Source organism: Balaenoptera ricei, chromosome 14, assembly GCF_028023285.1.
Source record: "Balaenoptera ricei isolate mBalRic1 chromosome 14, mBalRic1.hap2, whole genome shotgun sequence".
NCBI lineage: Eukaryota > Metazoa > Chordata > Mammalia > Artiodactyla > Balaenopteridae > Balaenoptera > Balaenoptera ricei.
This window is the reverse complement of record NC_082652.1, coordinates 43248818-43265892: the sequence shown is the minus strand read 5'-3', so window position 1 is coordinate 43265892 and position 17075 is coordinate 43248818. Positions and strand designations below refer to the sequence as shown.

Below are 17075 nucleotides of genomic sequence, written 5' to 3'. Positions count from 1 at the left end.
TGTCTTTTCTTCTCATGTTCTCCTATATTAACATTTAGAGCCATTTGGGGGCAAGAACAAAGTTTTTACTCAATTGAATTTGGGGTTTTGTAGCCATTAAAAAATTTTTATTGCAGATCAGAGACTATATCTACCTTGTGTGTGTGTGTGTGTGCGTGTGTGTGTGTGTGTGTGTGTTTAGGGGGAGATGGGGAGATTGAAAGAGAATGTGCAAAGAACAGCATAATTTTGTTTTGGGTTGTTTTGTAAGCCACCCTTTTTTTCTTTTTATAGGGTATTGATATTCTCAAACCAGATTCCTATGTCATAGGAACTTGTTATGTTTTTTTTTTTTCAGTCTACCAATATCCCTGATTCTCCTGATGACATTAATCTCATGTCATGATAGAACCGATCTCATCAACTATATTTTTTAAAAGCTTGGCCCTTCCCTTTCCTGCTGGTATCGCAGGAGTTACTACCTTCAAGGTAAAATGATGGCTAAAAAATACTTCCTGTGAAATCCTGCCAATTGCAGGTATTTGCAGAACATGTCTGGTTCTATTTAGGGTCCCCCCTCCATTTCTTTCTTTTTTTAGTATCCTTGGCCTTACAGCCTGGTCTTTTTCGTAAGAAATGTCAGCAAAGTCTTTGAATTAATGAATTGTGAAGTGCTCAAAAAAAAATACCATTTCAAAAAGTATGCTGCGTGGATATAACACTAATGGGAGGTGATCCTTGAGTTAAAACCAAATATCCCACTCTAACTAAAAAGAATTAAGATAACGACTGGCTCCAGCACAATCTCTTTGAACAAAGACCCAGAGAGGAAGGAGAAGTGATGGGGAGTGGGGGAGGTCAGAACCAGGGTAGCAATCTGGGGAAATGTGTTTATGTTAGAGTCTCTTTAGCTCTGTTGAACAAATAATGGAATTATACAACCCCCCCCCCCCATAAAAGATACCAGGTGGAAGGAAGCAAAGACAAGGGAGCAGGGGAGGTATGTTTACAAGGTTGATCAAATAAACCTAAATGTAAGGTCCTTGGCTACACCTAATGTAGGTTTTGTTTTCTTTTAATTTTGCTATTTAAAAAAATGCAGTGTAACTCCTTCAATCTTTTTGCAATTCTGCATGGTTGAACATTTGAAATGAGTTTGTGTATCACCCCCAGGCGCTGATTCAGACTTGATTGGGGCAAAGCAGACTGCATGTGCTTATTTTTATCCACGTCATTTGGGACGTTATGTCGCCAAAGGAACCAAAAATGTGCTGCTCTATTGCCAAATTATCACCTATCCTTTGATCAGACAGGGCGGTGATCCTCATCAACAAGTTGCGCGACCTTAGTGTAACAGCAATGTCAGGTCAACTTGAGAAAGTGAAGAGAGAGCCCTAAACACAAACAAAAAGAAACAACCAACAATCCTTGTAATTATCATCATCTGCTGCTTTTCCCTCTTTTGGCAAAGAAACACTCCATCCATTTGCAGAAATCGCCTGCGGAAACGTTACATCAAAACTAATCACAACGATTAAAATCAGCTTTTCTGTGCAAGAGGAGGGTAAAAAGGAAGTTGGAGGCTGGAATAAGACTGTTTTTCCACCAAAAAAAAAAAAATCTGGAAAAAAATTTCCTATATGTATATTTATCTATACGTCTATGTAGAGCTTTATTTTTGAAGGAGATCAATTGTCTGCCCTGTGATCAGTTAATTTGATTTAAGTTTTATTTTGGAGATTGATTTAGACTGGAGGTAGAGGCATGAGCTAATTGTATCCTGATCCTTGCCTTGAGGGGTTTCAAAGCCCTGGAGCAACTCTTCTCTGTATTTTGTTCTGTCTACCTTAGCCAAGCTATTGCATTTCTCTCTGGTGTGGCGAGCCGAGCAGATCGCTGGGAGAGAAATCGGAAAAGGGGGGAGAGGAAAAGGAAAAGGGGACTTGGAGAGAGACTTTGTGCTTCAATGTTTCAGGTAAGATCTGACGGTTTGGGTTTGTTATTATTTGCTAAGGAGGGTATGGCTGGGACTTTGGGCGCAACTCGCTTTTACGCATGTGCCAGGCATGGGGCGAGAGCGCGGCACACTCGCGCACACACAGCCCGCCGCGGCGGCTCGGGAGCCGCTCGGGCCGGCGGCGGGGCAGCGGCAGCCGCCTCCTCCGGGGCGGCTCCCGCTGCTCCTCGGCGTTCCTTCCCGAGAGGGAGCGGGCGCGAGCGGGGCGGAGCGGGCGGCAGGAGCGGTGCGGCCGCCGGAGCCGGGGCCGCGGCGGCCCGCGCGCCGGGGCCGGGCTTCCGGATTTTGGGGCCCGGTTCCGGCTCTCGGAGCGGAGTGGTCGCGGCTCTCGGAGCCTGTGCCAGCGCCGCCCGCCCGCCCGCCGCTCGCGCGCCAGCCTCCCCGGCGGCTGCTTTGCAGCCGCTCTCCCCCCTCCCCGCCCTCCCTCCCCCGCCCTCCTCGCCCGAACCGCGCGCGTCCCTTTCTTCCCCGGCGCCGAGCTCCGCTCCCGCAAACCGGCCCCGCCGAGAGCCTCCCAGCGCCGCGGGCCCCCACCCGCCGCCGCCGGCCGGAGCGCCCCCGGCCGAGCGCTGGGCCCTTCGGGGCACGCGGGGGCGGCGGCGCCCGCGGCTCCGCTCCTGCCAGGGGGCACCGCCGGCGCCTCCCCGCATCAGCCTCGGCGGCGCCCCCGGACGCCCCGTGAAAGACGCCATTGTGGCTGCCGAGTGGATTGGGTCCCGGGGCGGTTTTTTCTTCCCCCGGTGCCCGGGCCGGACCGCGCCGCTCCCCTTTGTGAGCGGCGCCGGGTGCCCAGCGCTGTCCGCCGTCCGTCTCCGGCCGGGCTGATCCGGATTCGCCGCCTCCGCCCACCCGGGTGCCTTTAAAGCCCCCTCCCACCACCCCCTCCCTTTTCCAGCCCCCCCCCGCCCCCCCCCCCGCTTTGGGTGCAAACGTTTCATTTATTTTTTAAAAAGCTCTCATTCCTCTTCCTCCCCACCTCCTCCCCTGATAATGGGCATGGCACGTGCTCCGGATTAGAAGTCTCCTTGGGAGGCGGGGACCGGGGAGGGGGCGCCGGGGTGGGGGAAGAATGTGAGCTCTGCAGGTAATGGCTGTGGCTTTGCTGCGCTCGCCTCTGCTCCGCGGTGCCTGCAGCGCAGAGTCCAGAGCCCGCATCCTTCCCTCCCCTTCTGGCGGCCGAGGTTCCCTTAAAGGGACAGAGTTTCCTGGCCGCCTCCCCTCCGCCGTCTGAACCGGCGCTTGGGGCACGGAGGTGGGCGGGAGGGATGCAGTTTGGCTCCTTTCTGACCTCTTCTCCCCGCCGCCAGCCCCCCACCCCGCCGCCCTTCTTTACTGAAATGTGAAGTGTGCTTCCTCTCCCGCCCCCCAGAGGGACTTAACTGGAAAATAGAGTCCGCGCCTCCTGGAAAGTGAACCGGGTGGGGGGCGCGTTCTGGTGAATTCGCGTGAAAAGTGAGGTCGAGCCCCCAAAACATCCAGGAAGAGGAGACGGGAGCCGTGGTGCAGGAATTCCTTACCTGGACGCGTGCTCCGCGCCGCCGCCCCGAGTACCGCAACTTCCTAGCTAGCGCGGGTCGACGGTGTCTGCCTTTGTGCTTTCGAACACTTACACTGCCGTGGAAATGATTTTCTGGTATCAGAATGTTTTCACCGTGACTGTGCTTCGGGGGCCGGCTGGGCGGGAGCCAACTAAGTGAGCAAAGTTGGATGTCGGCTTTGTGCGTGGAGAAAAGCACGCAGGAACTGTCCAGTATAGCTATGCCATTGGCTTCCTCGCTCAGAGGTGCACCGCAGTGGGCAGAAGTAATTTGGTACAAACGCTGCATTACCTTTAAGATCATAGAATGGGCTGCTTTCAAGCAAATCCTTGACGGGTGTGTGTGTGTGTGTGTGTGTGTGTGTGTGTCCGTGGTGGAACTGGGAGAGACATAACAGTTTAACGTACTCATTCTTTAAGAAACGTTTGCCTTCTGTTTTCAATCAACTAAGCTGGCAGCTAGAGATACAAGTTTATTTGAGAATACCCTCTGGGTCCAAGCATGCTTGGATTGTTTAGCAAATTAAAAATGAGCAAAATGCTTTTACCTTCTCAGCAGTAGACTCCTTAAGAGACCTCCTGTTTTGTGTGTATGTGTGTGTTTTTTAGAGAAACATTTTCTATGTGTATCTCAAATGCGTTTTTACTGGGGAAAAGGAGAAAATAAAAGAGTTTTAAAGGCTGAGGCTGATGCCATCGAATGATTCATTAAATCTGATTTTACATCAAGGCATTTACCTGCATATATGGGAATCTGTGGAAACTAATCGCTAATCTACTTGGTGAATTTGAAATAGTGGTGGATCCATTTGTCTCCCGGATAACGGGCAATGTGCCGATCTATTCCTTGTGTTTATGTTTGTGTGGCAGTTGTCGTACCATGAGGGGCTGGTGTTCAGAAGACTGCACACTGACTACAAGAATTTGGCTCAGGAGTCCTGCTGCTGCTTGAATGGAAAGAATTGTTAGCAATTGTTCTGATGACAGTAGGTTTCGTGTTTAGTAATTAGGTTGCAAAGGTGATCGTTGAATTTTAAAACTTTGCATCCCGGAGAAAACTTCATTGATAAGTTTATGTTTATAAAAAGAAAATCACTCATTAGGCAAAAATATCATACATTTGCTGGGAAGAAATTTTGAAATGAATCGAGCGTGAATGATAGTTGGCAAAAAATCTCCCACCACAGTATTCAAAATGACTGCAGTGATTTTGCTGTGTTAATTATGCCTGAAGCCCAATATAAAGTTCTCTAACACACACTAGAGGTCTCTCTTCTAGCTGTAAGATTTTCATGTTTGTAATTCTTTGCCAGGGCATGCATGCATCGTAGGGTGGGAAATGATAGCTTGCTTCAGACTTATTTATGTAATAGTGATTTACGGGCCGTTTACATTACTCTGATATGAGGTATTTATTTTGGAGAATATTCAGTAATTATTGTACAAATTATACCACCTAAGTACTAGGAAAGTTACTGTAATGAGACTTCTACTACATGATGATGAAAACAGCTTATTCAATTTGTTGAATAGCATTATGGACCTTTTGGCATACAAATATTTATCCAGAGCAATTTGGTTTTAAATGTAAAAGTAATTAGCAAAAGATGTATTATATTGGAGAACTTTCTGAAAATTAAACTTTCATTTACCTCTAGGTTTAGGAGTAAGTTGCTTGCACAAATGCTTTTTTGTCTTGACATTTCTAAAATCAGAATGATTGTTTTCTAATCCTGAAATGTGTTGTTTTCTGCTAAGATATTTTCATTTACATTGCTTTGAGTCATTCAAAGGATGTTTGTTTGTGAACCATCAGTTCACCAAGGCTTTTATTTTTTTGTTTGTTTGTTTTGTTTTTTTGCTTTTTTTTTTTTTTTTTTTTTTTTTGGCCACACTATGTGACTTGTGGGATCTTAGTTCCCCAACCAGGGATCGAACCCTGGCCCTCGGCAATGAAAGCACAGAGCCCTAACCACTGGACCGCCAGGGAATTACCCTCACCAAGGCTTTTATTTAGTTGGATCTTAAACTGCATTTCTGAACCTTCTTTGGGACTGCAATTTATAATTTTCCAAGCAAGTGAAGCTTTTATTTTCTTTATCTTTAGGATGAACCATCTTGGGGGAAAAAATGAAATGTTTGGATGCAAGCATGTATGCTTATTTTAATAGCTCATGCAGAAGTGAGGAAAAGTTTTTAAAAATTAATGCAGAAGTGTGAAACAATTCAGTTTTCTTTGGCACTGTAATAGTGTTCTGGTTTTTCATTCATAAAAACGTACTAGATGTAAATCACAGTTATGCTTGTTGATGACTTTGGTTTGAGATAATCGTGCAGAGAATGAAACAGAGAGATTATCCTTTAAGAATAACAAGCCAGTATTCATCAAGTTCATTCATTCAACAAATATTTATTTGTGCCTTCTGTATGCCAGGCACTGTGCTAGATGCCAGAGAGACACGATGGTGAGAAAAAGTATGCAGAGTCCCCAGTCTCCTGGAATTTGTGATTCAGATAGAGAGACAGACGTTAATCAAACAGTTGAACAACAGACAGAGGATAGTGCTTCGAAGGAAAAGAAACTAACCAAAGAGGGGCAAAATTGCCAAGACGGGTCAGGGTTCTGAAGGAAGTGTTACAGACTGAGATCTAAGTAAGTGATGAAGAAGCAGGGCAGGAGAAGCAGAGAACAGGAAGTAAGTTCCAGGCAGAGGGAAGAGGGAACAGCATTTGCCAAGCAGGGAGAGGCATGGCAAATGGAGAGGAACTCAAGGATTAACTAGCTTGAGCTGAGAGAGGGAAGAGGAAGTGATGAGAGAGCAAGTTGCAGGGAGAGACCTCTAGTCTTAACTCTAAGAGCAGAGTGAAGGGGCTTGGCCAGTATTGGCAGGAGGGCAACAGTGACATAATCAGACTTGTGTTTTGCAAGGATAATTCTGATGTCATTGTGGGCAGTGAATAGAGGAGCCCAGAGTGGATGAAGTATAGCCCTTGGAACGCTATTACAGTTGTCCAGGCAAGAGAAGATACAGCTGGGGTTAGGGCAGTGGCAGGGGAAACAGAGGGATGGGAGATCTATTTACAAGGTGAAATTGACAGAATGTAGTAAAGGATTGGTGATGCATAAACAAGGAGAGAGAAAGAGAGATGTCAAGTGGACACCTAGGTTTCTGACACGTTAATAACTGAATGGACACTGGGATTCTGCAGACAGCATAGATTTTGTGTTTTTCACTTTATTTCTGGTAGACAGAGTGAGGAGCAATGACAAGCCTCATTCACATCCTGTGTAACTGAATTCACATGGGAATTTGATCACCAGTCGTGTATGGGGCACCTAGTGTGTCAGGCACTGATCTCCCTGCTCTTGTCCTGTTGTCCAAGATGCCTTTTCGTTTATGAACTGCGCCGCAAAGTTTCATTTCTCCAATTCCAGCTGAGTTGGAATGCATCATTTGAATAGCCTGTGTTTAACCTTCTGAAACAAAAATCAAGTCTGTACCTTATAGTGCAAATTAATTGTGCTTAAAAATATTATAAACATAAATTAAATGACTATAAAAATGAACTGCTCAATCATGCTTTCTAAAAGCCCATTTACATACAAATAACTGGCACAATTATTGTGAATCACTCATTGGAAAAAAAAACTTTTAAGGACCGTAACACAGTAAAGTTTGTTTGGTCTGACTTGAGTTTACTCAGCTCTGCTTTCTCCCAGTTAGTTAGATTTTAGTATGTTTGTCCTTCCCATGTCTCTAACTTTTTGTACTGATCCTTGGCTAATCTTGTCTCAATGCAACATTTTCATATTTTTCTTAAGTGGACATTGTTTTTGGTATTTCTAATATCTTGTCCATGCTTTCCATTTGTTCTTATTTTTCTAAAACTTTTCCCCTCACATCTGGCTTCACAGACATGTATAACAATAGGGAAATAGTGTTTTGGTGATTATTCAACACCAAAAGAACACTAGTTGATGAATAATTGATTAATTTTATTTGTGTGGGGTTTTTTTGTTTTTTGTTTTGCCTGTGTTGGGTCTGTTGCTGCGCACGGGTTTTCTCTAGTTACAGCAAGCGAGGGCTACTCTTCGTTGCGGTACGTGGGCTTCTCATTGCGGTGCCTTCTCTTGTTGGGGAGCACGGGCTCTAGGGGTGCGGGCTTCAGTAGCTGTGGCACTTGGTTTCTAGAGCACAGGCTCAGTAGTTGTGGCTCACAGGCCCAGCTGCTCCGCAGCATGTGGGATCTTCCTGGACCGGGGCTCGAACCCGTGTCCCCTGCACTGGCAGGCGGATTCTTACCCACTGCGCCACCAGGGAAACCCTGATTAACTTTAGAATAATCTAAAATGAGGCATTCAGTTTTTCTTTCAACATCAAAACTTATTAGAAAGAGGATTTCGGGAAAAAAAATCTTCCATGAATGCTTTATAATTGCTTTTCCCCTTTCTGGTTGTACTGCTTCTAGGAAATTCCAGGTGGGAGCTCCTTCCAAGAAATTTGGGTTTTAGTTATTTCCAGGAAACAATTTGAATATCACTCTCTGTATTGGCGTTTGAGATACAATTGCAATTCCACAAGATACTTTTCTTGGTGGTTCTCCTATGGGTGGCCCTGAGGGCAGGCTCTGGTTGGAAAAACATCTTCATTTTAGCCAAGTCACCTGGGGATCCATTTCTTCTGTATATATGGGAATGATTAATATCTCTCCCAACCTGCCTTATAGGATTTTTGAGAGGAAAAATAAGAGTACATATGGCAAACTGATGTGCAAATAAGTAGCATCAAGCAACCCTAAAGGGCAGTTTTTCTGAAGGACCTCCCCCCCTCCAAATTCTGGCCCCTTGCTACAAGTAACAGAGGCCAGCCTGAACTACCTCACTTGAACCCCCAGAACAACCCTGTGCGGCAACCCCATCTCACAGGTGAAAGAACTGAGGATTCGAAAGATCACGTGACCTGCCTGAGGTCAAAGTCTAGGCTAATGGCAAAGAGCAGGGATTGTAGCCCAGCAGGCTGACGACAAGCCCCTAACCTGCCATTAGGCACTTTTTTGGCCCTCCACACTCCTGGTTCTTTCTGTCCAGTAGATAGCATCTTAGCACTTTCACAGGCGTTTTCTTCTCTGCCACCAGCTGCTATTCCTCCTCTCCTCTCTTCTTCCCTGCCTCACCCCGACACCCACCCTGGTGTCATCTCCCCACCAGCACCCTCCCTCTTACACCAAGAGTGAGAAAAAATAAAAAGCAGTTTGAGGTTAGTGCTGTCAGACATCTGAACTGCTCCCAAGTTCGTGCTGAGCAAATCCATCACTCTCACATCTCTGTCATGCTGACCAATATACGGATTTGTTTTTCATCCAATGAGAACTGACAACAAGGCAGGTCTCGCTATACCAATGCTGCTATTAAGAAGGAGAGGTATGAACTGAAAAGAATGTTAACTAGATAGATTTCAAATGCTTGCTAGAGGAAGGGATAGTCTTCCTGATAAATCTTCCCAAAGCATCTACTCCTATCATCAGTTACTGTTTTGTAGCACTTTCACTTTGCTGGAAATCTGCTTATAGAACAGAAAGTGTGTGTGAAACCGAAGACCCAAGCTCTCTGTGTGGAGGGGGGCGGGAGGCCGCATGTTATCAACACTTCTCTCTTCTACATACTACCTCTACCCCATGTGCAAATGCCACTCCCACCTCTTCCTAATTCTATTGTCTTGAATAAACGAATTCAATCTCTCTAAGCTTCAGTTTTCTGAACTGTAATTGAGATAGTAATAGTCACTATAAATGAGGTAATAATATGAGACAGTTATAAGTGAGATAATAATAGATTCTAGGGTTGTTCTGAGGATTGAATTAGATTTTATGGGACGTACATGCCTGGCACATAATAAGCACTCAGAAAATATCCCTATAACATTATTAAGAGCAGGAACTATGTTTATTCATCTTTGCTTCCTCAGTTCCTGACACAGTTCCTGGCACACAGGATAAGTGCTCGATAAATAATTGTTGGGTACATGAACACAGAATTTCAGCGAAAGCAAGAATAAAACCAGCTGGTGATTTCACTTCCCTGTAAGTACTTTTTGCCTTTGACAGGAGGGTCCAGGTTCTGCCAGATGCCCTTGCCGAAGAGTTATGGGCTTTTCCTAACCAATTAGGTCAACTATTTGGGAGCAGACCAAATCTGATCTGGAGAAGTATTAATGCTAACTAGGACATTGCTTCAAAGATGTCGTCAGTTTACCTTTTGATGACTCACATGAAGGTCCTTCTATGCGCAGTTGTCATGAGATTTCCAAAATACGCAGACATCTAGAACTGATGCTATGAAATGATGAAGCCACTAAGTTCTGAACCCACAATGGGAATCAGTGAATTTGTTTATTACGCAGCAAGGAAAACATCGGAAGTGGTCTGATACCCATTCCATCCAGCAGATGGCAGCGCTACACATTCACAAGCCAGTTCTCAGAATAGCCTCTGGTCTTTCTCTTAGTTTCTCACTACTGCCCCACCTTCAGTGGAAAAGGAAGTCTGAACCAACTTTAAAAACCTCCCTTGGCCCCTCCGCAGGAATAACTGGGCAGCTGGAAGAATCTGCACCTCGGAGTTACCCATTTCCCCCTGTGCTGTGAGAAAGCAGGTACCGGGGTCTATTAGAATCCACTCATTCCCACAGATAAGTACAGAGTCTGTTTTGTTTGCTTAAAGCAAATCAATAGAAGGAATGGAAGTGTGCAACTAAAGACCCACATGTAATGTGCAACTAAGGACCCACATGTAATCCTCTATGTAGGGTAGTGAAATGAGCTTTGGTTTTTGAGTTGCTTAGAACTGTGGACTCACTGTTAGCTGTGTGACCCTAAACCTTGGCTTTATTATCTGTACAAATAAGGATACTGACAACCACCTCAAAGGGTTGTTGTGAGAATTACATATGTAACACCCGTACAACGCTTCTACGTGCCAGGCTGTTTTCCAAGGACTTTACAATATAGTATCTCATCGAATCCTCATCCATCATTCTAGAGGGCGGTATTCTTGGTATCCCTGTTTTTGAAATGAGGAAATCAAGGCAGGGAGAGATTAAGTATCTTGCCCAAGGTCACATAGTGGTGAGTGGGAGAACTAGGATTTGAATGATGCACTCAGGCTTCAGAGTCTGTGCTCTTAGCTCCCAGGCACTACTGTCTCTTATTAATGATTGTTACCAATAGCCAATAATTATTAAAGTACTTTCCCTGTGCTAGGAACTTCACGTATGTTAATGCCTCTCAGCCACCCTAGAAGGTGGATGCTATTCTATTACTTTCCGCATCTTATCAAATGAAGAAAAAATGTGCCCCACTCTGTGAGAAACACAGGAAAACAAATTAATGGTGAGACTGTAATATGTTAAAGCACTAAATGGTGAGTCCCACTGTAATTGTCACAGTGATTTAGAGATAAGAGAAATTAACAATGAAAGTATATAGGGTTATGTTCCAACTGTATATGATAAGGCACGTGGAAAAATGTTAAATGTCTAATCCTTTAAATTTTCCATCAGGGCCCTTAGGTATTTATAGCCTCGGAATCCTTTTCAGAAACGGTGAGTGGCCAGCAAAGATTGGGGTTGTTCCCACTCCTGTTTAGCACTGCTTTCCTCTCCTGAGAGTCACGGCTCATTATTTTACGAGGTAGGAAGATGCAGGTGCTTTGCTAAATGGCCATCGCCTTCCTCTCATACATGAGGGCCAGCTCTTAGCACATTTCGTTTGCCTGTGAGTTCCAGGAACTCACAATGGTGAAAGAAATTCACCTGCAGCATGAACTCACTCAGCTTCTCCCTGATCAGAAACGCCATTCCAGTCTGGGACGGAAGAGAGGTTTTAGAGTCCAGAATATAATGACTTTGGACTCTACTTTCTGTAAGATGCTCAAATGAAGTTTGGGAGAACAGATAGCTCCTTTAGCATGAGGGCCAAATTTTTAGAATGAAGGCTTCCTCAGGTGGCTGACAGTACTGTGTTTCAAAAATCCAAAATATCTGAGAAGTGGACCATTCTAAGGTTGCAAAAGTCAAACTAGCTATATAAGAACTGCAGGTTCTAGACCTACCTCCAGTGGCGATCATTCATAGAAACAGCCACAGAGTTCACGATCCATGGTGTCACGGGGACCCCGCCAGTCATGTATATTGCTGGGCGGTGAGCCAGGGCTGAGTAAGTGAAAGATAGGATAGGAGTTCTACAAACTTCCACCTTAAGAAATCAGGGACATTTCTTATCACTTTTTTTCTTCCAAATAAGCCTTTGTGCTCATGCAAATCTTTGCATAATGTTATTCTTTCATTTCTGATTTGTCTTTATGTCTAAATGCATTAGAAATTAAGAATATTTCTAGCTAAAGCACTCAAAAGCTCAATCATTCAGCTCTGCATAATTGTTCAAGGGGTCTTCTTTGTTTCTTTTTCTCTCTTAAAGAAAATTGAGTCAAATGCATTTTTAGATTTAGACTTAGATTCAAATTTTTCTTTTGAAAAGATGCACCAAAATTCCTTTTATAGTCATAGTTTTTTTTCATTGTACAGTTGAAGCATTCATATATCCGAGTTTTTTGTTTTTTTGTTTTTTTTTTTGGCTGTGTTGGGTCTTTGTTTCTGTGCGAGGGCTTTCTCTAGTTGTGGCAAGTGGGGGGCCGCTCTTCATCGCGGTGCGCGGGCCTCTCACTATCGCGGCCTCTCTTGTTGCGGAGCACAGGCTCCAGACGCGCAGGCTCAGTAGTTGTGGCTCACGGGCCTAGTTGCTCCGCGGCATGTGGGATCTTCCCAGACCAGGGCTTGAACCCGTGTCCCCTGCATTGGCAGGCAGATTCTCAACCACTGCGCCACCAGGGAAGCCCTAAAATATGAGTTTATATAGCCACATATATAACACAGATACTTAGGCTCAGTTTTGGGGTGATTCAATAGCTGATGACCCAGTTTCCATATGATCTATCTTCTCTTATTCTTTTCCATTGCTGTCTGCCTTTTGGCCTCGTAATTACTTTTTGGTACCCCTGTCAAAGGATGGAGAAGGGGGAAAAACCAGGAAATAAATTTCAAATTTGTTTCTCTTTCTTTCCCTCTCCCTCACACAACTTGACAATGTATGTTGGTGAGGAATCAGCTCTTGATTCCTGCTAACGGAGAGACATAACAGAATGAATAATCCAAAGGAATCGGTGATCCAGAGTCATTTTTATTAATATTTTGATGCGACTTGTAACTAGGCTAGGATTAAATTTTGCAGTCTTCACGTGCACATTTTCTTCTCCGTTTCAACTTCTGCCGTCTTGCTATATGATTTCAACATTAGTGTGGATGACCGAATGCAACCCTTAATGAGTAGTCTTTCCCAATTATGAACATGCATCAGTCTTTTCCAAAGTATTTTCTAGCTCAGTGGTTCTGGACTTCGGTTTGCAGCAGAAGCGCCTGGAGAACTTGTTAAAACACAGATTCCTGGCTCCACCCTGAGTTACTGATTAGACAGGTCGGGTGCGAGACCTGTGTAGTTGCATTTCTAACAGGTTCCCAAAGGCTGCTGATGCTGCCGTTCTAGGAACCGCAGCTTGAGAATCTCTGTTCTTGGAAACGGTAGACCCTAGAGATGCTCCCGGAGGGAAATAAAAAGGCTTCATCAGTCACATAAATTTAGGAAACAACGTCCCTTCTCTTGAAGTCTTTTTAAGCATTGGAAAGATTTGTCGAAGTCTTGCAGTACGTGAATCAGTTTTTAACTCGTGTTTCCTAAACTTATTTGACCATAGAGCCCTTCCTTCTGTTGGTACCAGTCAACTCAGAATGACTATTCCTGGAGCACGGTGGTGCCTCCCTGGTGCCTTGATGGCTACACTTCAGCACCTCCCACCTGCCAGTTCCTGTTGGCAGTCACCTGCCGCAGACACAGGACAGTTTCATCACTCAGCACCTCTCCAACTCGGCAGTCTCCCACTCAGCTTTCTCCTTTTGACCAGAGTATCTCATCCTCCTACTCACGCCCCACTCAACCTGCTTTTGACGCTCCCACACTTCCTCTTTTCCCACCTCTCTGGTCCTCCCTGTCTTCCTCGTCATCTCTCCCTCCTTATCCAGCCCAGGCTCACTGGCACCCTTAATTTCTCCCTCATCTTGCCCTCTCTGTCATCCCCACCTTGCCAACACTCAGTCCTGGGAAACCTTTCTTTTGCCACGCTTTTGACCCTGGGAGCCCAGGTGACACTGGTAGAAGGTCAAATAATTCTTCTCATTGGTGCCATTACAAAATCATTCAGCCAGCCGAGGCTTCTTTGGATTTTACTGTGCCAGGCACTACCCTAAGTTTTAGAAATACAGCCACAAGCAAGGCTGAAAGGTCTAAGGTCTCATGGAGCTTACATCCTATTGAGGGTGAGTAAGAACTGAATCAGATATGATTAAGTACTATGCAGAAAATTAAAACAGGGTGGTCAAGCGAGACTTCCATGAAGAGGTGACACTGGAGCAATCATGTTATCTCAGTGTGACTGGCCCTTTGATATTGCATGGCAGTCCCCAGTCCACTTCTTTTTTTTTTTTAATTAATTAATTTATTTATTATTTTTGGCTGCATTAGGTCTTTGTTGCTGCACGCGGGCTTTCTCTAGCTGCGGCGAGCGGGGGCTACTGTTCGTTGTGGTGCGTGGGCTTCTCATTGCAGTGGCTTCTCTTGTGTGGAGCACGGGCTCTACGCACGCAGGCTCAGTAGTTGTGGCGCACGGGCTTAGTTGCTCTGTGGCACGTGGGATCTTCCCGGACCAGGGCTCGAACCCGTGTGCCCTGCATTGGCAGAAGGATTCTTAACCACTGCGCCACCAGGGAAGTCCCCCCAGTTCACTTCTTATCTCATTGCCCCATGGAGGCTCTTCTGGGTCTTTTTACTCTTCTTAAATTACAAACCCTTCCCCACTTGTCAGGAAAACTGGCCTCATGATTTACTGAGAAGTCGTCCACTCCCTGACACCAAAACTCCCATCCGTGGCTCTATGAGGCATCTCTTCCATTCCCGCTGTCCCTTCCTCAGTGTCTGATTCTTGCTCTCTCCACTGGCCCCTTCCCCTTAGCTTTTAACCACTAAACAATCCATCTGTTTGTGTCCCCCCAAAATTCCCAGTTTCAAGCCCTAACTCCCAATGTGACTGTACTTGGAGGTTGGGCCATTATGGAAGTAATTAAAGGTAAAGGAAGTCAGAAGGTAGGTCCTGATCTGATAAGATTAGTTTCCTTATAAGAAGAGACACCAGAGAGCTCGCTCTTTCCTCTGGAGCACAAAGAAGTCATGTGAGCAACAGCTAGAAGGCAGCTGTCTACCATCCAGGAAGACAGCCCTCATCAGAAGCCAAATCAGTCAGCACCTTGATCTTGGGCTTCCAGCCTCTGGAACTGTGAGAAATAAATTTCTGCTGTTTAAGCTACCCTGTCTATATAGTATTTTGTTATAGCAGCCTGAGCTGACTAAGGCACCATCCTTCATCGTGAAACAGAAAACTCCCTGCGTCATGCTTCTGCTTCCCTCGCCTCCCCTCACCGCCAGCACACAGCCACTTCTGCACACACCCCACCTACCACAATCTGGCTACTCACACCTCCTTCCTTCCTCTCCTCCCGCGCAGGTTGTACTTTTCAAATCACCTTTTATTTTCGTGCATGCTCCTGTGTCTTTTCAAAATGGAACAGCGTTGCAAAGCCTAGGATGTTCTAGAAGGCTTTATTTTTAACTTCTCTTGGGATCAGAACGTCTGTAGTCTTCCTGTGCTTCATGCCACTTAATTGTCCTTAAACACCAGATTTAATCTCTGCTTGTCCCCCAGACGCAATCATATTTCTCAGTGAAGTTCCCTTTTTTTTATTTCCTCACCTGAATGTTTTTGCAAACAATTTAAGGAAATAGGGAGTAGTCATTGCTCGATTTCGTATTTTTCTACATCAACACTATTGGTTTTCTGCCACTTTCCAACTGAAATGGTAATAGCCCTAAGTAGGCCTGGAAGTTTAAAAGTCAAGATTGGGAAGACGGTTTCTTCTTTTTAAGGAAACTTTCCCTGAACTCTGTCTTCTCTTTTAAATTTAATTAGAATTCCATCACGCATTGCTCATTTAGTGGAATATCGTCACAGTCACATGCCCCACAGGCACCGGATCTCTGGGGGAAAGTCAAATGTCATTACTTCCTCAAGTCGACCTGTGGCTTCCAGACCCCAGTCACTCTCTCTGAGGGAAAGGTGATAAGAGGTAGAGCTGAGGCAGGATCAGGTTATCTCACTTCGCTGCTGCCATGGATTTCCTCCAAAGCCTCCAATGCTGCTCATGGAAAGTTCCTGGGTCTACTCCCATCACATCCGCAAAGGGAAAGCCAAAAATTCGTATCTAACATTGCAGTGATTTAAGAGCAACCCCAAGATTCCACAGGGCGTGAAAGAACAGCAGTCAGGGAAGGGGGGATTAAGTGAAACAATGTCTGTAAAGCACTTTGCATAATGCCTGGCATGTGGTAAGTGCTCAGAAAATGGTAGTTATTATTATCAACACCATTGTCATCCTAAGTATCTCTGTGGCTCATCATACACACATGCACACCTATAGACACATACATACGTGATATGAGTGAGGATCCTCTCTGGCTTTACGTGGAACCTATGAGTCTTGAAGGACCTCAAGATGAAGTTGTGAAGCTCTTGGTGGAGATCTGTTACCTGCCACCCATTATAGTTGCCTAGAGGGCTGGGGAAATATCACTGAGTTCTGTGCCAAAAGAAGGGGCATAGAGCACACTAGTCCCTCCTTAACCTCATCAGAGTTACTTGGTTACAAAGAGTCAAATGGTTAGGCAAACATGGCACATGGGAAGGAATGCACCGTAAGCTCTAGGATGAGGGGATGACATAAACTGGGAGTGAGGAAGATTGAGGTGCGACTGTGATACAAAGTAGCGGGGAAGTGGGAAAAGGAAAGTGAACAGAAGTTGTCTCAGCTCCCGGGCGCCTGTGAGCCTTCAAGTAGCAAAATGCCAAGCCAACAGGGAAGAATCTGCCATGGGAAGAAACCATGGAGCTGGGACTGAGCTAAAAAGGGCAGAGGAGCTTCTGGTGCAGAGAAAGTGTATTTTCAAAAATCCAAGCTATACAAGTAAAATAATATGCTCTCTGCTGTGGGTTATGAACATCTAACTAATCAGCACCTTTTTGTCAGGCACTGTGGGCCTCCAAGGAAGGCAGAGCCTTGGCCCCAGATGCTTGGAATCTTGGGGGAAACAAGATCTATGATGGGGGGGTGCGCTTGTCGGGGGAGCACGTGAACAGAGAGCTGGAGGCTCAGTGGAGCCGGCTGGGAAGGCTTGCTGGAGGAGATGACAGTGTAAATAGGCCTTAGAGACGCAGAGGCACAGCACGACAGGCTGGGACAGTAAAGTGAACCAGAGATGAGTATGCAAAAATAATTCCGAAGGCTGCTGAGGGGTCAGCCCGAAACTGGGGTTTGGGGAGGAAAACAGT

At 45.5% G+C, this 17075-nt stretch overlaps 1 protein-coding gene across 1 annotated transcript in view; it reads left to right on the top strand.

The window, feature by feature from the left end:
- The first annotated feature begins 1803 nt into the window (after positions 1–1803).
- The window catches only part of KCTD1 (potassium channel tetramerization domain containing 1), a 182401-nt gene continuing 167129 nt past the window's right edge, over positions 1804–17075 (top strand). Inside the window, exon 1 of the mRNA XM_059895542.1 lies at positions 1804–1954. Coding sequence (XP_059751525.1) covers positions 1946–1954 — 9 coding nt within the window. The 5' untranslated portion in view covers positions 1804–1945. The remainder of the gene's footprint in view (positions 1955–17075) is intronic.